This window comes from Miniopterus natalensis, chromosome 16, assembly GCF_054644295.1.
Source record: "Miniopterus natalensis isolate mMinNat1 chromosome 16, mMinNat1.hap1, whole genome shotgun sequence".
NCBI classification, from domain to species: Eukaryota; Metazoa; Chordata; class Mammalia; order Chiroptera; family Miniopteridae; genus Miniopterus; species Miniopterus natalensis.
The window spans coordinates 5,784,896-5,810,131 of NC_142096.1; the positions used below are offsets into that span (position 1 = coordinate 5,784,896).

Here is a 25,236-nt window from a genome sequence, read left to right on the forward strand (position 1 = left end):
GCACATTACAATGTTTGCCAACATGACAGCTGAAAAGGATATCTGTCTTAATTTTTATTTCTTCGTTAGCAAGGTTGAGCATCTTGTAATAAGTTTATTGGCCACATTATACTTTTCTTTCAATTATCCGTTCATATTTTTATTTTTTATAGGTGTTTGTCCATTTGCCACCTTGGTACCTTCATTTGTGTGCCTAATGGAAATCTCAGCGGGGCAGGTCTTAAGCTGCTTTCTGCGTGGCTTTTCCCCCGTTTCGCTCCTGCGGCCGCTTAGCCCTGCCTTGCTTTGGCTTCCTGTCTCACCGCACGTCCCGGCGGCCAGTGACTCCTCTTTGCTGTGTTGCTGACACGGGTGCAGAGTTTCACCGCTTCTCCTGCTTCTGTTGCTGCCACCGTCTCTCACAATTTGCCTTCGCGTTTTAATACTTGATCCATATAGCCTGTTTTCTGTATAGTAGCCAGAGAAATTCTTTCAAAATACGTTCATTAGTTTCATGACTGTATTTAGAACCCGCTCTCGTGTCCCAGCTCCGTCAATGTGGCAGCTGCCGCCCTTACGGTGGCCTGGGTACGGTCTGCGTGATTTGGCCCTGTGGATAGCGCCGGCGTTTCTTTCCTCTCTCATCTACTCTGCTTTAGCCACCTTGCATCTTCTTTACTGTTTCTGGAAAACCCTAAGCACACACCTCACTTAGCGCTTTTGCATTGTTCTATCTGCTTAGACTACTCTGCTCTCAGAGACCTCCGTGGACCTCTCCCAGACTTATTTTAAACAAATGGTTTTTGAATTTATAGTATGCATAAAGTGGTAGACTACGGGGTTATAAATATGAGGGAAAAAAGGGCTGTGCTCCTTGCCTTTAAGGTATTATACATTTAAGTGTGAGTGCAAATAGAAGAAACAAGTTGGGAGAAGAGGGAAAATATGAGCCTGTTTAGCAGCTGTCATTCTCATAGTGATGATATGGTATCACTTACTTTGGAGAGCGTTCTAGGATCATCAGTCTTAATTTAGATGTTAATATTACATATAAGTTATATGTTTGCATTAACATAAAATGTGTAAGTATATATGAATCTTCTAGAGATGTAAGTTACTAAATTGTTTAAAGTAATTTCTAAAATTTTACATTATAAAAACTTGAAAATCTAATTTATTTTAGATGAACAAAATTTTAATAACATAGAGAATGGAATATCACATTTCATTCTCTTAATATATAAATATGCCTTTTATGTAATCACATACTTCTTTTGGTTGCCATCAAAGTCATTTTTGAGAATTGAGAGATTGTATAGGTAAGCTTTTGTTATCAGGAAAATTCACGTATGCAAAGACCCATTTCCTATCAATTTTGGATGAATCAGTTACTTTGTAGTTGACTTTCTTTTTTTCAAGTAAAGTTTTTATTGGTGTACTTTATACTGAGAAATGGACAGATTTTTAGGGTACAACTTAATTTTTACAAAGTGAATACATCCAAGTATTCAATAAATAAAACTACCATTGCTCCACAAACCCACCTTCCCGTCACCAGTCCCCAACAAGAGTAACCAACACCCTCCTGACTTTTAACAGATTCATTTTGCTTATTTTTTAATAGTTGCAAAAGTATCAGTAAGTTTATAAAATAAAATGACCAAATATGATATTTTATAATCTCATACAGTTATAATTTTAAGCAAGGAAAGAAATAACCTTGAAAATATTTCCTGTATGTTTCTGTAACTGTAAGATACATTTCTGTGAAATAACTAGCTGTTCTTGTACTTAGAATCCAGACCTTTGTCAGCTCCTATGAAGGCCATGCTGAGTGTGACTGAAGGCCGTAGAAGTCCGGAAGAGCGGATGAAAGAGTTTGTTGGAGCCGTATGGAATGCTGTCAAGAGGCTGACGCTGCAGGTGAGGTGCCGCTTACAAACATTATGACCCTTTTTAATTTTCAGCACATTTAACGTTGGTGAAAGTGTTCTCACTGGTAACACTTATGTAAACCATTCTGTTTCCCTAATTTAGATGAAAACTGTTGGTGCACTTTGCATAGTATAAACAAAATTTTATAAAACACCTATTACATGATCTCTCTGGTAAAGCTGTAAAAATACGCACATTTTGAGATGTTCCTTGAATTAAGAAATTAATTCATTCTGCTTTTTTATTTCTTTCAAGCATTATTTGAAAGAATTTCAGTGCTCAATGCACAGATGACATTCTTACCTCAGTATTGAGATAAACAGATGGTATTAAATTAGAATAAAGGGTTATAAAACTATTTTCCCTTTCTAGTCATAAATTAATTATGAAAATTATAATTTTAACTATTTATTTGATTAGATCATGTTTTACCTGATGAAAATGCACAATTAAATGCTTATTAAATCTCACAGGAGTTAAGTAAAAGTAACTCAACAGTTACACATTTTAAGTTTTTGTATAGACTTTTTTGTCTTTGAATAAGATGTGAAAGGATGATAGCAAAGGCATCTTTATAGAATTTTACAGTGCCAGACAGTAATACCTGAGTACTGGGACTTTCCACGTACGTGTAAGACGTGGAAAACTGCAGAATCAGTTGCTTTCCAATTCAGAACAAGCGCAAGGGGGATGACCTACTCATTACCTGCGTGCTTCCCCCACGAAGCCGCCAGGCAGCGCACATGTGCTGGTCTGGCCGTCGCACTTGTGATTTGTCAGACAGCACGGAAGGTAATACAGGCAGATGTTATGCCTAACTATCTATATTCTGATCACCATAATGAAAGCTTACCTATTCAGACACTTTAGAAACATTTCTAAAAACAATTTCAGTTGCCTAATATCAGTTAGCGAATGTGATTATTTGAAATTCTATGTAATACAAGAACCAGTAACCCGGATACTGGCAATCCTTTATGGCTTCTCTTTTCTGAGCATGTTGCTTATAAGAATAGTAAGAGAGGAGTGGGAGGGAGGGAGAGAGGAAGTGTGTTGTCTCATGCTTTTGTTGTTTTAACTCTTGCCTTGCAGGAAATATGACTTTTCACAGACATCAGCTATGCCTCACCAATCTCAGCCAGCACGAGGCCTTTTGTAATTAATATCGTCCCAGTAACTCCTTGTGCTGACTCCCTGTTCTCCTAGAGTTCCCTTTGATGCCCTGGTGGCATCAGATAGGACAGAGGAGACAGCAGGAAAGCAGGAAGCATTTAGTACTTTTACGTTGTCTGTGATTGTAGAAGCAGAGAATACACAACGCTCTTAAGATGCTGCTGAGCATTTATATTCAATGTGAATCTCTTTAATCTCTAATAAAGCATTATCTCCTTTTAATCTCTTTCATCGTATATTTATTGCTCAGTCCTTCTGTAAACACTTATCCATGCCCTGCTTCGTGTTAGAGCTTAACTAGACCATTTGTGGTTTTGCTCCTGGTTGCTATTTATATTTATTCACTTAAATACATGTAGTTTTTATTATGATAAAATCTTTAATCTCAGGGGAGACCCATTATTGATGGGAATGAGAATGGCAATTGGCAATTCCATTTCAGTTATACTCTCTCAGTTTGGTGAAACTCAGTTTGTATTCTCAGCTTACTCTAGTCTTTGTTCACAAGAAAATCACCTGAGAAGTATTCTTTCTTATTTCTTGTATTTCTAGATAATGCCGTTATGTGCTCTTCTAATTTCACTGATTTAATACATTCTGTTTCTATTTAAATCACCAGTAAAATAAGTGTTTTTTACTGATGAATACTACATATCATCGTGTTACGTTAGACAGTAGGATATTCCTATCTGGAGGTTAAGGAAAAGATGCACAGTAGAGATATAATTGTGGGAAGTGTATACAGATGGTTAAAACCAGATGGATGGGTCATTCAGAAAAAAGTATGTAAAGCTTAGAGAGCAGTGGGCCCAGGGAATACCAGTTTTAAAGTAGTCAGAGAAAAGAAAGTGTCCTTGAAGGAAAGTGTAAGGGAGTCATCAGAATGTAGTAGGAAAGGTTGGAGAGTCAGTGGAAGCCAAGGTGATGCAGAATTTCAGGGAGCCGGTGGTCAGCAGTTATCAAATTCTGGATGTTAACTATGGGCTTTATTCTGCTTATCTGCAATATGCAATGGTTAGATTAAATAATTTCTGGTTATTTCCAGTTCTAACATTCGGGTGGGGTTCTTCTGTTTATTCGGTTTATTTTATAATGGTATAGTGCCCTCGTAGCTTTATCACCAGCAATGAAGCTAATCGTACATGTCATTGCGGATTAGTTATAAGTAGAGATACTGATGTTCCTCATTTTTTCTTCTTTCTTTTTTTAATTTTTAATTGTAAAATACACATAACGTAAAACTTACCATCTCAACCATTTTTAAGTGTACAGTTTAGTCTGATATTCCTCCTTTGACTCACCTTATTGGGCATAAACATATAATTGCAAGAATACTAAATGATATATCTTTGTATAGGTTACCTAGAGTATGATCTAGGTACCTTGCTTACCTCACTCTAGTACCGGACCTATATTATACATATATATATAGACATCTCAAGGTTTTAATGTATTGTGGAAAGTTAGAAGATAAAACTTGATTCTGATTAAATGATTAAAATATGGGCCCTAAAATTCTGAGTTTTTTAGAGTAGTGTCCATTTTCCAAAATGTTTTATGAACCAAAATATAAAACAGAAAACCCTAAAGCTGTCATCAGATAAAACAGAACATCATAACTTAAAGCCATCAGAGGATTATGCTTTTAGGGGAAGTTTGAGCAAGTAAATGTGTTTGGAATCAGAATTTCTGGAAAGTTGATTTTGAAGCCAAAATTGATGTTTTCTAAGTCCACGTTCTTTTATATTTATGATAGAAAGACTTAAATTGCATGAAGCCATAAACAATATTCGTTTTTCAGTGGGAAAAGGAACTTTCACAGTTATTTTATAGTACTTCGTTGAATCCTAGACAGTTGTTTTTTTAATATGAACTTGGTTTGGGGGCCTTTTCACAATAGATTAACCTAAACTCAATTGTTCGTTGCAGTCTTTCTCTATCTGCTGATTAGCAAAGGTCTTGTGTTTTAAACTGCAAAAACTGCCTTTTTATTCAGAAGCACCTAATTGGTAGTGACATGCAGTTGACAAAATGCTCTGGCCTGGAATTTACTAACACTGGAGAACATTGCCTTGGTGTTTGCCAAGCTCAGTTTTCTCCTGTTTTTACATTGAAGATAATGTTGCTGTCCCATGTCATTTCCTGGGTGTGTTTTGTACTTTCTGAGGTCTTCTGAGTGTACAGTGGAGTGTAGTGGACTCTGTTTCCCATACTGATCATCCTTGTCTCCTTCTTTTGCTAATCGTGCTCAGTTTTCCTTTAGGGAACTCCTTCCCACATTTTTTGTATGACTTTGGCTAGAGTATCAAAGTGTCTCAAGTACGGTATGGGCCAGTTAAGGTAGACCAATATAATTGTTTCCCCAGGAGTTACGTATGGATGATGACCAGTGATGCTGCAGTCATACTGCATGATACACACGATGCCCTCATGTCCATTGGGTTCCTGGCTTAGCTTCAGGATTAAATAACAGTAGACATTTCAGGCTAGACTGATCAAGAATTAATCACCTTAATTGTAAAAGTAATTTTTTACATGTAATTCTTAAAACTTTGCACACAGGATCATATTTTTATTTATACACATTGAGGAAGTAACAGCAGTTGCATGGTAGTTTGTTAGAAGGAGGAAGTCCTAGAATACAGATCTAGGAGTCTCTTTATGTCTTTCCCTGACAAGTACTTATAGACAGAAGTATGGAGGTTTATAACACTCTGGAAAAGAAGACAACCAGGGCATTTAATGCCCTAAATGGGTATATTTAGATTTCTACTACATATAATATACCCAACGCATTTTCATAGTGTACTGAGAATTTATAAAATAGGAAAACTGTAATTTGGGCAATACTGTGTATATTTGTTGTAGTACAAATAGAATGTTTTGGTTGACTCTGTGAACATAGTTCAACCACAAGCAACAGCATTTTAAAACAAGAGGACTGTGAACATCATCTGTAAATTCCCGAGGCGTAATATATTTTATGGATCTGGCTTGTAGTAGATATTTAGTATATGTTTACTGACTTTATTTACTTAGCAAGTATTTAGGTGGCAGTTATTATGTTACATCTTTATATCAATGCTGGTTTCACTCCATTTACAGATGTGAAGACTGAAGTCATGGACAAATAAGTTGTCAAAGGTCCCAGGCTACAGTTGAACCCATCTGTTGACAAGTCATTTTTAAATTACCCTACCAGCCCTGGCTGGTGTGGCTCAGTTGGTTGGAGCGTCATCCTGTGCACCAAAAGGTGGCGGGTCCCATTCCCGGTTAGGGCACCTTCCTAGGTTGCTAGGTCATCCCCATTCAGGGTGTGAATGTGAGGCAACCGATCGTTGCGTCTCTCTCACATCAGTGTTTCTCTCTCTTTCTCTCTCCCTTCCTCTCTCTCTAAAAATCATTAAAAACATATTCTTAGGTGAGAATTTTTTTAAAAATTACCCTACCAGCTTGTCTCTGTGGAATGAAATGATGAGCATGCATTAAACAATTATTTTAATTAACATCTGTATCTGCTGCTAACAAAAATAATTGTGTTCATTTATTTAATAATTATTTATTTCGTCCCTGGTACATGCTAAGCATTGTAGTCTGTACTGAGACTGTGGAGTGGACAGATCAGGCAGAGTCGGACACAGAGCTTGTGTTCCGGTGAAAATTCCGTAAGGCTACAGGTATTTTCAAACCCTCTTGTTTCAAGCTTTTGAGTGCTGGGACTATGTCTTTGTCTCTGTGTTCCCAACTCCCAGATCAGTTCATGATAAATAGTAAAGAATTCACGCCCTGGCCAGTTTGCTCAGTGGTTAGAGCGCTGGCCCCAGGACTGAGGTCTTGGGTTCTGTTCAGGTTGGGGCGTGCACCGCGGTAGTAGGCTCGGTCCCCGGCCCTTCACGTCGGTGTTTCTCTTCTCCCGCCCCTGAAAAGCAACGGAAAAAAAATCCTCAGATGAGGAGTAAAAGAAAAATTCATGAATAAAAAAAGAAAAGGTGAACAAAATTACACCCTGAAATGTTTTCTCATTTTTTGTTTTTTATTTGAACTGTTTCCTGAAGAATAAGTTCATACAGAGAACATTTAATTCTGTAGAAATTTTGCAAAATATAATTATCACTAAAGTTTAAATTTTTAAAGAAAGAACATGTTATTTGGGAATAAGAGCTAGGACATTACTTAAAGAGCAGAGAATGTGGTATAACATTTAGAGATTTACATGCAGAGCATTTAAAGTGGGCTAAATAAAATAGATTAATATGTAAGTGAAACCTACCTTAGTCTCTTCTTTTTAACTAGTTGTATCACACTGTAGAGCACACAAATTAGAAAAATCTAAGTTTACCAAACGTTACATATAGGGGTACTCATGGTATATGTCTTTTCAAGTGCCACATAAACTTAGAACTTCAGAAAAAAGTGCATGAGAGTTGTCTTATTTATTAAAATAAGAATACTGAATAATTTCTACTTTACTGGTTTATCCTCAATGTATAATACTTAGATATGTAGCCCTTGACCTACTAGGAATCAGAGTAGAGGTGATTCCCCTTCAAGAATTTGTAGTAATCCCTTCACTTTAACACATGAATGTGTTCAATATTGGGGAAGGAACACGTTGCTACCAAAACTGAAATAAGATCCTTGAAACAGCAAGGATGTTGCCATGGAAAAATGAAGTAACACTCGGTGCAGCTGTGATGCATTAATGAATAGGATATTTTTTTAAAGGATCATTTGTGTTTGGTGTGGCTCAGAGGGTCCCAACCAGATGGTTTCCATGAACACGATCTGACCCCCGGTTTGAGGACTTCTTACTGGCAGATTACTTCATTTTCTTTCCCTTGGATTGTCAGATCCTTACATTAATGCAAAATTTACTGCTGCAGATTTCTATTCACGTACATAAATCATTCAGCATTTTACAGTAAAACCACAATTTTAGACATACAGTTTAACAGTTATTTTAAAAGTATAAAAAGATTTATGTGATAGCTTTAATATATATAATAGATGTAGAATTATACATTTGAGCAGTTTGGGTTATTTGTATGTTTTGGTTCTTATCATTAAAGAAATCTCCACCACATATATTTTAGAAAGTTTATTTTTTAAAGCTGTTATGTATCCTATGGGAGTACACTGTTGATTCTATATGCATTGCTCAGGTTGTTTAAATTTGATGAAATAACTTATTTCTTAATTAGTGGAATTTTGGAATATAATGATTTTGGAAACTTAGTCACAATTTAAATTTGTTTCTCAGGATTTATGTGTATGTATTTGTATATGGTGGCATATTAAACTAAATGCCTCACATTATTGAAAGCATTTTTAACATAGCATTAATACTTACATGAAGTGTTAAATACTGATTCCTCATGGTTTGACCTTATACCCATAACTTATGTAGGAGAATGTGCTCTCACTGTGCCATTTTAATCTGTGCAATTGAACATCCATAATGACATGTTAAATATTTAAAAAATTAAATGTAATACATCTGAGACAGGATACACTTTATTTCAGAAAATATGTTGTGATCTTAAATCAATTAAATACTTAACATGTACACAGTTAAATTATCTAAACTGCAAGATACAATTGTAGAACTAAAAAGTGAGCTTATACACCTTGAACCAATGTATTTATTTTTGCAAAATTTTACTTAAGAGTTTTCTTCACCGAATTCCTCAGTTTGTTCATGCACAGAACTGTTGAAGCAAAGATGAGTTAACTTCACTTATTTATAAGGCTGGTCAATTACTTACTGTATCAAGGAATCCCAGACCTGTTACATATTGTTATGCTCAAGCTAAGGAATATATTGGCCCCAAGAGAAGTGATGTTACTGTATTCTTAGTTATTGCTTATAAAACATAGTGTCTTTGCTAATACAATTTGCTAGCATATCCAAGCATTTATCAGGGAAACAAATTTTATTTTCTATCATACTTCCAAACAATACCTCAGTATGCCAGATACTTTATAGAAAACTAACTGGTCATATTTTTCATTTGAAAAATAATTCATGTATGCTAGTCTGTCTGAGTAATTTACTAACCAGGTACAGAGTATTACTTTGTAACAACCAATTAAGACTTGTAGACTTTAACCTACTTTCTTTTGAATGAAGAACTCATGATGAGATGAAGGCAAGCTTTGATTTGCACTTGCTCAGTCTTTTCACTCTGAGGGCCTAGCGACCTCAGTAACTACACTAGCAGTAGGGATGTGCGAGAACGTCACGTGAAATCACAGCTGAGGTAATAATTTGAAGTATGATAATAGGAATATGCTAATTTTTAAGTCTTCTGAATTTTCTTCATTACCATGTATCTGTTTATATTTAACAAATGTGATATATACTTGAGCCTTGCTATGCATGTATATAAAAAGAGGAAGCATGTCATATAAACTTGTTCAGTTTTAATGTTTGCCTAGAGATATAATCTGAACATTTTAAACATTTTTTTTCTTATATTTTAATCTGTAAAGTAAAAAAGGAAGGACCAAATTCACATAGAAATAACAGTTTGTGGGCTTTTTTGTGGGTTTTAAAATGTGTATATTTTATTTTTATTGAATTTATTGGGGGGACATTGGTTAATAAACTTATATTAGGTTTCAGGTGACAATTCTATAATACATCATAATGTATATTGTATTGTGAGTTCATGACCTCGAGTCAAGTCTCCTTCTGCCACCATTTGTCCCCCCTTTACCCTCTTCTGCCTCCTGCTGTCTCCCCTTCCCTCTGGTCATCTCCATTCTGTTGCCTGTGTCTATAAGCGTTTTTTGTTTTGTTTGTTTTTGCCTAATCCCTTCCCCTTTTTCATCTAGCCCTGCAGCCGCCCTCCCCTCTGACAGCTGTCCATCTATTCCCTATCTGTGAGTCTGTTTCTGTTTTGTTTGTTAGTTTATTTTGTTCATTAGATTCCACATACGAGTGAAATTATATGGTACTTGTCTTTCTCTGACTGACTTATTTTTTTAAAGTAGGAGCAATAAAATGCTAGTCAGTTCTAAGGACTTAGCTGGTGTTAACAAAACCTAATGAATGGCAAAAGGAGGAGGGTTTTCTCCCCTTTTCTGCCAGCACATTTTCTAAGTCAGTTATGTTTCTTGGAGAGAACTGTGGAAAGGCAGATACGTTTCCCTCTCCTGTCATTGTGTGCTCTTGATGAAATTTATAGCAAACAGCAAATCCTTTAAGCATGGGGCATTTTCTTTTTTATTTGCTTGCCTGTTTATTCTGGTAAAGATAGTGTTCGAGGGTCTGTTTACTCCAACGTTTAGTCTGATCCAAATATTTAAATTCTACTTCTCTCTTCTAGCTTGAAGTACAGTCTTGTTGCGTGTTCATTCCAAACGATAGCCTGCCTTCCCCAAGTACGATCGTATCTGGTGACATTCCTGGAACAGTAAGAAGCTGGTACCATGGACAAACCAGCATGCCAGGCACCCTCGTGCTCTGCCTGCCTCAAATAAAGATTATGAGTGCTGGCCACAAGTACATGGAACCTTTGCAGGAGATTCCATTCGTCATCCCGAGGCCCATCCTTGAAGAAGGTACATTTAAAGAAATTCTTTTTATGGTTATTATATTTTATATTGATATTTTTAATTTTGCTTTTTAAAAAATATGCTAGTGCATATGTAAATCAGTCTTCTCATTGAAAGATCTACATGAAAGTAAACTAAGGAATCTTACAAAGTGATCCAAAAAGAAACATTTGCAAAGTAAATGAACATAACTAAGTGATGCTGTTTATCGACATCCACACCTTTCAATCATATTCTATATTTATGTATATAAATGGAGTCTATGTACAAAAGAGTATATACAGTATAGTAGAGTCATTAAGATGCTAAACTGATAAAATTAACTTGAGAAGAAAGTTGGTTTTAGATGTATGTATTAGGCTGCACTAAGACTGTTGAATAGGTTGATCTGACTTCTTTATTTTATTTTTTTATTTTTTCCCATCGCCATTCATCCCTCCTATAGTCTTTTCTACCTGACTCTCCCCCTCCCCCATGCCCATGAGTTCTTTCTCTTTTCTTTTTCCTTTGGTGCTCTATCCCTCCCTGCCCCCATTCTCCCCACCCCGAGGCTGTCAGTCTGCTATCTAATTTAAGCCACTTCACTTATGAATGGCTATGCTATATACATAATCAAATGGATATATTATTTCTATAAAGCATAATGTATTTCTAGATTTCTCATTTACTTAGGTAAAGTAAGTAATTGCGTGATGACTGCAGCCATGACTCTTTCTTTAATAAATATTTGATTTCTGATACTGCAGTGTTTTCAGTTGAAAATTCATACCCTTTTGAACTTTGACATATTTATCTCAAACAGTGTGTGAACCTGGGCAAGTTTTAAGTCTCAAAGTAAATAATGTGAATCTATATTTTAATAACAATGTTTAAATTTTTGACAGTGCTAAATAGGCCAACACCTTGTTCATATTATTAGGATGTAAGTGTATGAATCCTGATATCAGAAAGATTACTATACATAATGTTACTGAAAAGCAGATACAGTCTCTGCAGTTTTGACTGTGACTTGATGTTGATTTCTCTCACCTTTTCTCTGTATTGAAATTTTCATTGAAATCTAATTTTCTCAGATTAGTCAGAATTAAGCACAATTTTACTGCCAGAAATTGATGTTGATGTCTGAGATGATTAAATATGAATGCCATTATCATAAAGTTATAGAATTCTAGAGTTAGAAGGAAGTTCTTTAAAGTTTTTCTTATGCGACCTTTGTCTTGATGCAAGGATCATTTCTCTAGTATATTGGTCATATCCATTTTGCCATTTGCTTTTGGTTATAGGAAGGAAATTCTTTACTATCATGACAGCTGTTGTATATCATACCAAGGATATGCTGGCCTCATACAATGAGTGAGGGAGTGCTCCTTCTTTCTTTCCTTTTAACTCTGGAATAATTTTTGTAAGGTTAAAATGATGTGTCCCTTGATTTTTTTTTTTTTTGGTTGAAACTCCCTGATATGTATATAACAACTTTTAAAGATCTAACTTGCATATTGTAAAGTATTCCTTTTAAAATATACAATGAAGTGATTTTTGTTATATTTTGTACATGATTTTTAGTATATTTAGTTTTATGCAACCATCACCACTATCAAATTTTAGAATGATCTGGCCTCATCACTCCATAAATGAATTGGTATATTATTAGCAGTTACTCTTCAGTCCTCCTTCCCTCAGCCCCTGACAACACTAATCTTTCTGTAGCTATAAATTTGCTTATTCAAGACATATCATGTGAATGGAATCGCACAGTATGTGGTCTTCTGTGGCAGGCTTCTACTTACATACTATTTTCCAGGTTGGTTCGTGTCATGGCAGGTGCCAGTCTTTGTTTTATGGATACTCCACATTTTCTTTATCCATCCATCAGCGGATAGGCATTTACACTGTTTCCACTTTTTGGCTATTATGATTATGATGCTTTTGTTGCTTTTTCTTGTGGTGTCAAATCCAAAATATCATTGCCAAGACCAATGTCAAGAAGCCTACCCCCTATGTTTTCTTGTAGGAGTCTTAAATATTTAAGTCTTTAATCTACTTTAAGTTGATTTTTTTTATAGAGTAAGTTAGGGATCTAGTGTCCATCCTTTGCATGTGACTGTTGAATTTTCCCAGCACCACTTATTGAAGAGACTATTTTCCCCCATTCAATGTTCTTGGCTCCTTTGTCATAAATTAATTAGCCATATATACATGATTTTATTTCCTGTTTTTTTAAAAAATTTTTTTTATAGATTTGAGAGAGAGAGAAACATTGATTCATTTTTGCACCTGCTTATGCATTCATTGGTTGATTCTTGTATGTGCCCTGATCAGGAATCAAACCAGCAACCTTGGCATATCAAGGTGACACTCTAACCTATGGAGCTATCCAGCCATGACCATGGGTTTATTTCTTTACTCTCGGTTCTATTCCATTGATCTCTGTGTTGTTTTTATGCCAACACCATATGCTGTTTTGATTTCTACAGCTTTGTAATATAGTTTAAAATCAGGAAGTGTGATACATCTAGGTTTGTGTTTCTTTCTCAAGGTTGCTTTGGCTGTTTGTGTTCTTTTGTGGTTCTATATATATTTTAGGATTGCTAATTATATTTCTGAGAAAAACGCCATTATGTTTTTGATAGAAATTGCATTGCATTGAATATATAGATTGCTTTGGATAGTATGGACATCTTAAAAATACTTTTCTAATCCATAAGCATAGAATATATTTCCATTTATTTGTGTCATCTTTGATTCAATATGATAATTAAAACTCAACCAGAACAAAAGTAAAATGGGACCATTTTATTCATGTCTTAAAGCTTTCTCTATATTCTGACACATCCATAAGGGACATAAACTTGACTTCAGTAAACCTTGACATAATGTTCAGCTTTATTGATGAGGGAGTTGCTTGGCCCAGCATTTTGAGGAAATCTTTTTTTTTTATATTCCTAAAACCTAGGCTGGCTTTTCATCATCCGTCTCTCTTCCCTTTATTGCTCCCTTTTCTAGCTTCTTTCTGATTCCTCATCTTCCTCTGTATCAGACTCATTTATTCATCCAGTATTTATTGAGCACCTACCATATGGCAGACCCATGTATGTCTAAATCAGATATACATGGTACCTGCTCTCTCCATATTTTACAGGCTATTGACAGGAATGGTGCAATAAACAAATTTAGTATCTTTGTGAAAAGGTTGTGAGGCTTAAATCAAATAATGTATGAGCACTTTAAAAAGTATCTCTCTCATGACAAATGCTCAGTAAAAGCTGTCGTTGTTTTTAATGTCTCAGTACGATTTCTGAACTCCATGGCCTGGCTTCCAAGTCTGCTATTTTCCAGACACGTTATTCTTTCCTGGTATCTTCAGCTGCTGTGTCCGAGAACCAACATGGAACCCCGTCTCTGAAACAGAAATCAACTCTTCACTTCGTTTGGTTCCCTTGTATATTCACTTACATTAAGCATTAAAGATAGAGTTTACTGAAAGTTTCCTATAAGGCATAGTGGTACTGGTACACCCCTATCAAACAGTTTTTAAGCCTCTATTAGTCTCTTTTAGACGCTTTTAAAATGTAGAATTCTTAGCAACTTTGCCACAAGAGGTTTCTCTTTCTGGCTCTTTCTCTTTTTGATCTCCTGACCAAAGGAAATTCAAATTCCTGTCCCTTTGTCATATATTTTAGTTATTTCTACCTGAAATCCCCTTCATGGCTTCCCATGAATTTTGGGGTAAATTTTACACTTGATCTTAGCCAAAAGGCCGAGAAGCGATTGGGGTAAATTTTAAATCCTTAACTTGACCAACAAGGTCCTGTGTCGGTTGGCCCTGCCCCTCCACCTAAGCTGACTTTTCATCACCCACTGCTGCCAGTTGCCCACCTACCGCCTCCTGGAGTCTTTTCTGTGGTCTTTCAACAAGTGCAAATCTGTCCTGTGCGCTACAAATGTGCCCTCCTCGGTGATCCTTTCTCCAGGTGACCTTCCTCTTGTCCTTCAGGTTCAGGCTATTTCACTTGTCAAGTCCTGCTTTTCTCTGCTCTTATTGTACCTGACTCGTCACCTTTACTACCCTTACCTGAGTAATTTTTGTTCACCTTCTGCATCTCCTAGTAAGGTGAAAAGGGCAGGAAATATATCTGTGTTGTTCACTGTTCTATTTCTAACATCTGTCACAATGAATGACACAAAATAGGAGCTCACTAAATAGTCATAGAACGTGCTACTCAGTAAATAGCACATTTAGCAAACTCTTGGTTACTAGAGGAGAAAAAAATGAAAAGGCCAGCTTTTAACTTGTCTTCAGTTATAAGCAATGGAAAGAATTTCTAGTCATTGTGATTTGAAAAAAATAACCCACCATTACAAAGGTGGTCAATTGGATAAGCAAGATGAGTTCTCATAGATTTGAGGCTCATTCTATACCGAACTTGGACTTCTAAAGTTCAAAATGAGGGACTGTGTGTTGAAATGTGTCATCTGATTTCAATTGCCATGGGAAGGGAGAGATTATCTCTAATATACTCTAATATAGCCAGATTCCATCTGTGTAGAGTGTTTCGGTCAAAATCAACATCTTGAATTTCATTAGGGAGCACTTGCAGTAAGGCTTGCAGATGTAATTTGCTGCATCCAGCTCACACCTCTGAGCAGATGGGTTTCTACACTGTGCCTAGCAGAGGTTTGTTTTTTCTTCTTTGAAAGATTTGCCTGCGACTTTAATAAAATATTTTGACAAATGGAATATTGAGATCATTTATAAATTAAAACTTTGCTGTTGTTGGATTTAGTGAATTTTAATAGAAACCGATGTGAAAATCGTTGAGCATTTATGAAAAATAAATTAAAACTTTGCTGTTACTGGATTTAGTGAGTTTTAATAGAAGCTGATTTGAAAATTGTTGCGCACCTATGAAAAACATGAGGACTATTTTTTTCATGTAATTCTGGTTTACTTTAGTGGTTTATATGTATTGTTCCATTTTAGATTTTTAAAAATACCACTGTTTGATAATTATAATTTCCTCTTGTCCTGAAAGATCATGATAATCTACTGTAATAGTTTCTTTCCAGTTTTACTGAGTGTCTTTGACTTTAATCTTTAAACCATATGTAAATGGGATTCCTTAGGGAAAAGAGGGAGTTCAGAAAAGACCTTCAGATTTCTTCTCGATGTTGTTGTTTTTAAAATAAATCTCTTGAAAACCACTGTATATGTGTTACAAAAGAAATTAAGCTGTTGAATTGCCTAAATGAGTTAATATCATTGTGTCGCTATGGATGTTATTCTCTTCCCAGTAGCTCACATCCAGCCTGCTCCGTCATTTGTTTAGCTATGGATTCTGTGACATTTAAATGTGGAAAGGGGGCCTTCTCTTACTTATTTTCTGTTAATCAGTTTTTCATTTTCTACCCCCAACACACTTATTTTTAAAACAAAAACCAATATGGCAGATCTAATATGCTGTCATATTTTGGCTGATCACCTTTTGAAAATAAACAATGTAATTTATATTGTCTTAACATCTTAAAAATGTGTTTTAAAAATCATAGCAAGGTAACATTCTCATTAAAGGAAATTAATTTTTTTATTGAGTTGTAATTAACATATAACATTGTATAAATTTAAGTTATAAAACATTGATTTGATACATTTGTATATCACAATATGATTACCACAGTAGCACTATCTAACACTTCTGTCAAGTCACATAATTATATTTCTTTTCTGTGGTGAGAACATTTAAGACCTAGTCTCTTAGCAACTTTGGCATATATAATATAATGTTGTTGACTGTAATCACTATGTGTGCTTTAGATCACCAGAACACATTCATCTTCTAGTTGCAAGTTTGTACCCTTTAACAATATCTCCCCGGTAATAATGCCAACTTAATTTAAAGTTGTTCATCCATCTAAGTTGTCTAACTTATTGGGACATGTAGAGTTGTTCATAATACTGCTTCCAAATTCTTTTAAATTTTTATAGGGTTGAAATAATATCTCTTCTTTTATTTCTGATTTTGGTAACCTATGGATTCTCTCCTTTTCTGTCTCTGAAGGTTGTCAGGTTGCTAATCCATTCATAGAACCAGCTTTTAGTTTCACTGTTTTTTTCCCCATTTTTCTGTTTTCTGTTTCATTGATTTCTGTTCTAATCTTTCTTGTTCCTTTTTTCTACTTGATTTGTTTTGCTTTCATCTTACATTTTCTGGTTTCTGAAGGGGGAAATTGAGTTTATTTTATTTTATTTTTTATTGAATTTACTGGGGTGACATTTGTTCACAAAACCACACAGGTTTCAAGTGTACAACACAACAAATTATCATCTGCACACTATCGTGTGTCCATCGTCGAAGCAAAGTCTCTTTCTTTCCCCAGTTATCTCCTCTTTGCTCATACCTCTCTATCCTCAACCCCCTTTCCCTCTGGCCTTCACTTTTACTGTTGTCTATATCTATGTGTTGTATATATGTGTGTGTATATATATATATATATATATCACATTTATTGATTTGCAGATACTGTACCAACCTAGCATCCTCAGAATAAATTCTACTGTACCATGGTATATGACCTTTTTAATGTACAGTATTATTGGATCTGGTTTGCTAAAATTTTGTTGAAGATTTTAGCATCTATGTTCATCAGGGATATTGGCCTCTAATTTTCTTTCTTTGTAGTGTCTTTGCCTGGTTTTAGAATTAGGATAATGCTGGCTTTGTAAAATGAACTTGCAAGTCTTCCCTCCTCTGGAAGTTTTTGGAATTGTTTGAGAAGGATAGGTGTCAGTTCTTCTGTGAATGTAAGGTAAGATTCTCCTGTGAAGACATCTAGTCCAGGACTTACATTTGCTGGCAGGTTTTTGATTACTACTTCGATTTCATTAGTTGTGATTGCTCTATTCAAATTTTCTGATGCTTCCTGATTGAGTTTTGGAAGTTGTATGTTTCTAGAAATTTGTCCATTTCACCCAGGTTGTCTAATTTGTTGGCATATAGTTGTTCATTAGTATTTTCTTACTATCCTTTGTATGTCTGTGGTGTCTGTTTATAAAATGAGTCTGGTTACAGGTTTGTAAATCTTGTTTATCTTTTCAAAGAACCAGCTCTTGGTTTCATTGTTTTGTTTTGTTTTGTTGTTTCTTTAAGTCTCTGTGTCATTTATTTCCACTGTAACCTTTATTATTTCCTTGCTTCTACTTACTCTGGGCTTTTCTGTTGTTGTTCTTTTTCTAGTTCTTTTAGGTGTAGGCTTAGATTGTTTAATTCAAATTTTTCTTGTTGCTTGAGGTAGGACTGTAATGCTATGATCTTCCCTCTCAAGACTGCTTTTGCTGTGTGCCATACATTTTAGGTTGTTGTCTGTTCATTTTCATTTGTCTCCAGGTAACTTTTGATTTCTTCCTGGGTATTACTGTTAACCCATTCATTCATTGTTTAGTAACATGTTATTTTGCCTTCATGTTTGAATGTTTTTCAGTTTCTTACTGTAATTGATTTCTAGTTTCATACTATTGTGGTCAGAGAATATGCTTGATATGATTTCAGTCTTCTTGAATTTATTAAGACTTATTTTATGTCCTAACGTGATCTATCCTTGAGAATGACCCAGTGTGCACTTGAGAAGAACGTCTGTTCTCCTTCTTAGGGATGAAATGTTCTGTAAATATCAATTAAATTCATCCGATCTAATGTGTCATTTAAAGTTGTTTATATTGTTGATATTTTGATATTTTTTGTTGATATTTTTTGTCTGGAAGATCTATACTTGATGACAGCGAGGTGTTAAAATCTCCTGCTACTATGACTGTATTACTGTCAATCTTTCTCTAAATGTCCACCAAGATTTTCTTTATATATTTAGATACTTCTCTGTTGGGTGCATACATGTTTACAAGGGTTATATAATCTTGTTGGATCAATCACTTTAATATTATGTAGTGACTTTGTCCCTTGTTACAGCCTTTATTTTGAAGTGTATTTTGTCTGGTAAAGGATTGCTACCTCAGCTTGTTTCTCATTTCCATTTGCATGGAACATTTTTATCCATTCCTTTACTTTCAGTCTTTGAGTATCTTTTGATCTCAGGTGGGTCTCTTGCAGACAGCGTGTGTGTGTGTGTGTGTGAGAGAGAGAGAGAGAGAGAGAGAGAGAGAGAGATTTTCTTATCCATTCTGCTACCCTAAGTCTTTTGATTGGAACATTTAATCTGTTAACATTTAAGGTTATTATTATTTTAATTTTTTTTAATCCTCACCCTAGGATATGTTTAGATTGACTATCTTTCTGAGAGAGAGAAAGGGAGACAGAGAGAGAGAGACACACACATCAATGTGAGAGAGAAACATCAGGGGGTTGCCTCCTGTGCATGCCTTTACTGGCTATTGAATCCGAAACCTTTTGGTGTATGGGATGATGCTCCAACCAGCTGAGCCATCCAGCCAGGGCTAAGGTTATTATTGATAGGTACTTATTTATTGCCATTTTATTTTGTATACCTATGTTCCTATCATTTTCTATTTCTTCTGCTTTTTTTTTTTTTAAAAACATTTTTATTGATTTCAGAGAGAGGAAAGGAGGGGAAGAGAGAGAGAGATAAAAACATCAATGATGAGAGAGTCATTGATTGACTGCCTAGCCTGCAACCCAGGCCTGTGCCCTGACTGGGAATCGAACCCCGATCTCCTGGATCCTAGGTTGATGCTCAACTGCTGAGCATCGGCTGGGCTCTTCTGCTTCTTAAAGCATGCTCTTTATCATTTCTTGTACTTCTGGTTTGATGGTAATGAACTCCTTCAATTTTTTTTTTTGTCTGTGAAGCTGTTTATTTTGCTTTCAATTTTGAAAGATAGCCTTGCTGGATAGAATAGTCTTGGTCGTAAGTCCTTGCTTTTCATCACTTTGAATATTTCATGCCAATCCCTTCTGGCCTGAAGTGTTTCTGTTGTGAAATCATCCGACAACTTTATGGGAGCTCTCTTGTAGGTAACTAACTGTCTCTCTCTTGCTTCTTTTAAAATTTTTTCTTTGTCTTTAACCTTCGCTATTTTAATTATGATGTGTCTTGGTGTGGGCCTCTTTGGCTTCATCTTGATTGGGATTCACTGTGCTTTCTGCAGTTGTTTGTCTTTTTCCTTAACCTGGTTAGGGACGTTTTCAGCCATTATTTCTTCAAACAGGCTCTCTATCCCTTGCTCACTTTTTTCTCCTTCTGGTACCCCTATAGTGCAGATGTTGATACACTTGATGTTGTTCTAGGGGGTCCCTTAGACTTTCCTCATTTTTAAAAATTTTCCTTTCTTTTTGATGCTCTGCTTAGGTGCTTATTGCTATCTTGTTCTCTAAACCACTAATTTGATCCACTAATTCATCTAGCCTGCTGTTGATTCCTTCTGTTGTCTTCCACCTTTCAGATATTATATTTTTCATTTCTGACTTGGTTCTTTTTTATGGCTTCCCTTTCCTTTTTAATGCTTACCATCTCTTTGTTTAAATTCTCACTGAGATTATCCTTCCTTCTCCTAAAATCCTTGAGCATCTTTAAACCATTGTTCTAAACTTTGCATCTTGTATCTTGGTTACTTCCATATCATTTCATTCTCCTTAGGATTTCTCTTGTTCTTTCTCTTGCATATTTATTTGTCTCCCTGCTTTGTCTCTTTGTGTTAGGTAGATATGCTATGACTCCCAAATGTGTTTTGATGGCTATGATGTAGGTGTCTTGTTGAGCTCAGTGACACAATCTTCCAGACTACCTGAGCTTGGTGCTCCAGGAAATGTTTCTAGTGGGTTATGTGCACCCTCCTGTTGTAGTTGAGTCTTGAGTGCTGTTGGCCCTTTTGCGGTGGAGTTGTTAACCCTTCAGGCTGGCTAACTAAAAGGATAACTGTCAGTCACTGTGTATGAGTCACTGTGCAGGAGCTGACCCCTGAGGCAGAGTTGTTCCACCAGTTAGCATTTCTTGGATCACATAACATTTGAAAACTATATATAGCTCACTACCAGTTTTAAAATGTGTAACCTCAAATCTTTCCAAAATATTTTAAGGCAAATTTGACAAAGCCTTTATTTTGTAAATAGCATGGAACTTTGTATAGGTTTTTAAATAATTTTAGAATTAGTTACAGATAATTTAAAGTTTGTTGTTACTTCTTGGGGGCAAAATATTTTAAGTCTTAAAAGAGGCAGATTACCACAGTGCTGACCACATATTATCATGCAGTTCTCGTTTCCATTCAAGTTATTGTGGACTACTATGTAGCTAGATTATCCAAGTCTCAAGTTCAAAGTTTCTGATTTTAATTTTATTAGCTATATTTAGTCAAGACATTTTGAATGTTCAAATTTATGAGAACCTACCTTGTAGCATTCAGAGTATCACCTTTCATGACACAAATGCATATTTAGATTTCTTTAATATATACATTTATAGTATGATCCACTTAGTAAATAACTTAAATTTTGTTGGTTTCTTTTGTGTGTGTCACTGAAAAATAACACAAAACTAAAGGTACTGTGTGATCCTGGTTCTAATCTGTGTTGGCATGTTCAGCAATATAGGGAGGAAAAAGACTTTAAGGAAATATAACAGTGTTAATAGTACTTATTATTGGGAGTGACATTGTGAATGGTGGATTGTGACTGGTTTTGATTTTTATCTTTTATGTATTATATTTTCTAAATTATCTTCAGTAAGGTACTAATACTTCTCTAATTAGAAAGTAAATAAATATTTTCATTTGTTTTCAAATAATTGAGCTACTTACTTAACAAGAAGTCTGTACTATTCAGCCTATACTGACAGGTACTAATAGAATTACAAAGTCAAAAATACAAGTTGTAAGGAACATATTTTTCATCAAATTGGCATCCCAGTAATAAATGTTGATAGATATTTGAATCTGAGTATACTTTTAAGAGTTATTTCACAATGTACTTTTACTATAGCTACAATAAAAAGATATTCTTATCTTACAAATTTATATTAATGAATCTCTGATAAAGAAAATAGTATAAAAGAAAGGAATTTTGCTCTTAATCCTAAACTTTATGAGTGTTTATATTTTTATCAAGTGTATTTTATATAAAAATAATATCATACATGAGAATCACCAAGGGAAGGTACAGAAATGTATCTTCTGTCTTACCACCAAAGATTGTAATCAGAGATTCTGATTAAGTAGATCTGAAGGAGAAACCCAGAGTCTGTATTTTAGGTAAGCATTTGCATGATTCTGTGATCACCTTCAACCCATGCAAAGATTATTGCATGTTCCTAATTTAACACACTCTCTGTGGTCTTTAAGGTATAGTGCATTACATCCGCAGTAGTTACACAGTACAACCCACTAGGATAAAGGAAGAGGAAGTTAGAACTTCTATTTATATTTTTATCTCATTTCCTTCATTTCTGTTTCTCTGTGTTTTATAATGTATGTAGTTATTGATATAGTAGTATGTTATAATAAATACAAATATAAACAATTTTAGAAGGTAACAACATAACATGCAAATTGTTTAGCACATTACTCTCTGGGATACTATATTCGCTTTTAATGATGCTTTGTTGAATGTTTTATAATTCAGATTTAGAGAATAGACAACTAACTACCAAGTGACAATTAACTACATTTTTGTATGTGTGTTTCCCTACCATCTTTCATCCTCTTTATCAGGTGATGCTTTTCCTTGGACTATCAGCTTGCATCATTTCAGCGTATATACCCTTTTTGGAAAACAAGTGACACTTTGCCTAGTGGATCCTATGGGTTGTACCTCTACTCTAGCCGTTACATCTCAAAAACTGCTCACTACAGCACCTGATGCAAGACATTCATTTGTTGTCTGTCTCCATGTTGACCTAGAGTCGCTTGAGATAAAATGCTCGAACCCCCAGGTTGGTACATTTGATTTATGAAAAGAAATTTAAAATAATGTTATTTAAGAACAATTGTTATCCATTTTGTTGCAGGGTATTTCTTCTATTAAGTATCCTAAATTATTTTTAACAAGGCCATCAAGATCAGAATGGTTAGATTAAGAATTGCTTTGAAGCTCTCTCAAGTTTTGTAATTTAAACTCTTCTAAAAATGTAATGGTGGCAGCATAAATGCATCTTTTGGCTGATGGAATGAAATCAGTTGCAGATGTAAAGTTTTTAAACACTGATGAACGACTTTACCATCAGACTGGAGGAGTCTGTTGAAGTGATCAAATGTAATTTTCACTCAGATTATCATTCAGAACTTCTTTTGCTCAACATGTAATACATTTTTTTAAAAGCACTGTTTACTGTTTTATAAAGGCATTTTGTTATTCTCATAGCACTTCAGTTGGTGTAGGCCAAACGTAGTATTCTACAGTTTTACAGTTTGATTTGAATTTGAATCACCTCGGTTTGTGCAAATTATTAATTGCATAGAATTTAATACTTGTTTCTTTGACCTCAAGCAGACTATAGTATATTTTTTACATAGATTATCAGTGTTGAGTAGTATTTGAAATTTTATTTTTAAAAGAATACTTTTTGGAATATAACTGAATCTGACAGGTTAATATTGATAAATCTCTGTTTATCCCAGCATTATCACAGGCTTATAGTGTTTATAAGCCAGTTTTTAAAGTATGTTTTTTAAAGTGGGTTCAGCTACAACTCTGTGTTTTATAGAGCCTCCTTACTTATACCATCTTCTCTCCCTGTACTATATATTTTATAGCTTGGTTTAATTTTTCTATTTATTTGTGCATGTTGTAAATATTGGGCCTGCTATATATTGGCCATGGCCTTGTTATTAAAATGCATATTCTTGCCATTCTGCCCTGACCCACAGTGGCATCAGAGAAAATAATTATGAAATGACTTACCCTTTCATCGATTAGTTCCCGAATGCTGTTGCTGATACTTGCTTTAAAACATTTCCAAGAGGAAGGGAAATTATTATGGTTTGAATTGTGCCCCTCCCAAAAGATTCGTTGAATTCCTAACCCCCAGTATTTCAGTGTGTGACCTTATGTGGTAATAGGGTCATTACAGAAATAATCAAGTTAGAATGAGGTCATTAGGGTAAGCCTTAATCCATTGTGACTGATTTCCTTATAAAAATGGGAAACCTGAATGTAGACACACAGAGCAGAGTCAGTGTGAAGACCCATGGGGAGAGTGCCGTGTGAAAATGGAGGCAAGATTGGACTAATTCAGCTGTTAGCCAAAGAATATGAGGATTGCTGGCTACCACCAGGAGCAAGGAAGAGAGGAAATGAATTTACTGTCTCAGAGGGAGGATGGTCTGCTGATACCTTGATAAGGCACTCTAACCTCCAAAGCAGTGAAACAATAAATTTCTGTTGTTTTAAGCCATCCAGTTGATGATACTTCTGTATGGCAGCTCTAGCAAACAGATTGTAGAGAGATAGGTTCACCTATTTTAGATCCTTCTTCACAGAAGTTGTTAAAAAGGAAAGCATAAGAGATCTGCCTGGTGGCAGAAGCCTGCAACACCCATTCATCCCACTGATTACTTCTGTGTACTCTGGGGTGGGGGGGGCAAAAAGTAGTAACATAAAATATCTTTTTTAAAAAAATAATTGAATTGAGAAAAATCTTTAAGCAGCTATTACATTTTTTTTCATGAGGTATAAAGGAAAGCACACTGAATAAAAAAGGTAAGAATTTTCATTGGGGAAGTGGAAAGTATAAAAAATTATGATAAAGGCAATTTCAGAATTGATAAGGCAACACCTGAATGAAACAAACTGTACCCTGTGGGCTTAGAGGTAGCCTGCATATGACAGAGAATGAATCACTGAAATTTGAACATGGAATATAAAAATTACTGAATTTGAAAAACAGACAGGAAAAGGGTATTTACCTAAAGAACAGAGCCTCAGCGGCTGTGAGGTAAAATATTCTAATGTGTATTTGGAGTTCCAGAAGGTAAGGAGAAAGATTGGGGCAGAAAAAAAATTAACAAATAGTTGCATAAAACTTCCCAAATTTCCAAATAGATATAGGCTTTTACATATTCATGAAGTTCACCCAATTTTCAGAATGTTAATCTTTGAGGATAAAGTCAAAGAAAAACATGCTTGGACACATTGTGATTAAATACTGAAAAACGAAGATAAATCTTTTAGACATCTGGAAAGCAGCTACAAGAAGACATTATATATAGATTGACAATAATTTGATTAAATACAGATTTCTCATTAAAAACTGGAGAGGACAGAGACATTGGGGAAATATCTTTAAAAGAAAAAAACTGTCAAGTCAGTGAAGATATTCCACAGAAATCAAAGTGACATAAAGACATCATAGATTAAGGGAAACTAAGAGAGTTTGTCCCCAGCAGCATTGCTCTGCAAGAAATACTAAGGATGCTCCTCAGGGTAAAGGATAGTGATACTCGAAGAAAACTTGGATCTTCAGAAATGAAGAAAACCAACAGAATAACCAATAGCTTCATAAATAGTTTTTATTTTTAAAAATATGTATGACTGTGGAAACCAAAATGTGTAACATTTGCTGGGGCTTTCAAGGTTTGTGGGTGTGATACAGAAAACAGCCAGATTGTTGCCAGTTGAAATAGGGTTCTTC

The 25,236-nt window shown here is 35.1% G+C and overlaps 1 protein-coding gene across 4 annotated transcripts in view; it reads left to right on the forward strand.

The window, feature by feature from the left end:
• The window catches only part of VPS13B (vacuolar protein sorting 13 homolog B), a 454,216-nt gene that overhangs the window by 175,563 nt on the left and 253,417 nt on the right, over positions 1-25,236 (forward strand). For all 4 annotated transcript variants that reach the window (XM_087825303.1, XM_087825300.1, XM_087825302.1 and 1 more), the window contains exons 22-24: positions 1,775-1,902; positions 10,419-10,653; positions 22,319-22,539. In XM_087825303.1, coding sequence (XP_087681429.1) covers positions 1,775-1,902; positions 10,419-10,653; positions 22,319-22,539 — 584 coding nt within the window. The remainder of the gene's footprint in view (positions 1-1,774; positions 1,903-10,418; positions 10,654-22,318; positions 22,540-25,236) is intronic.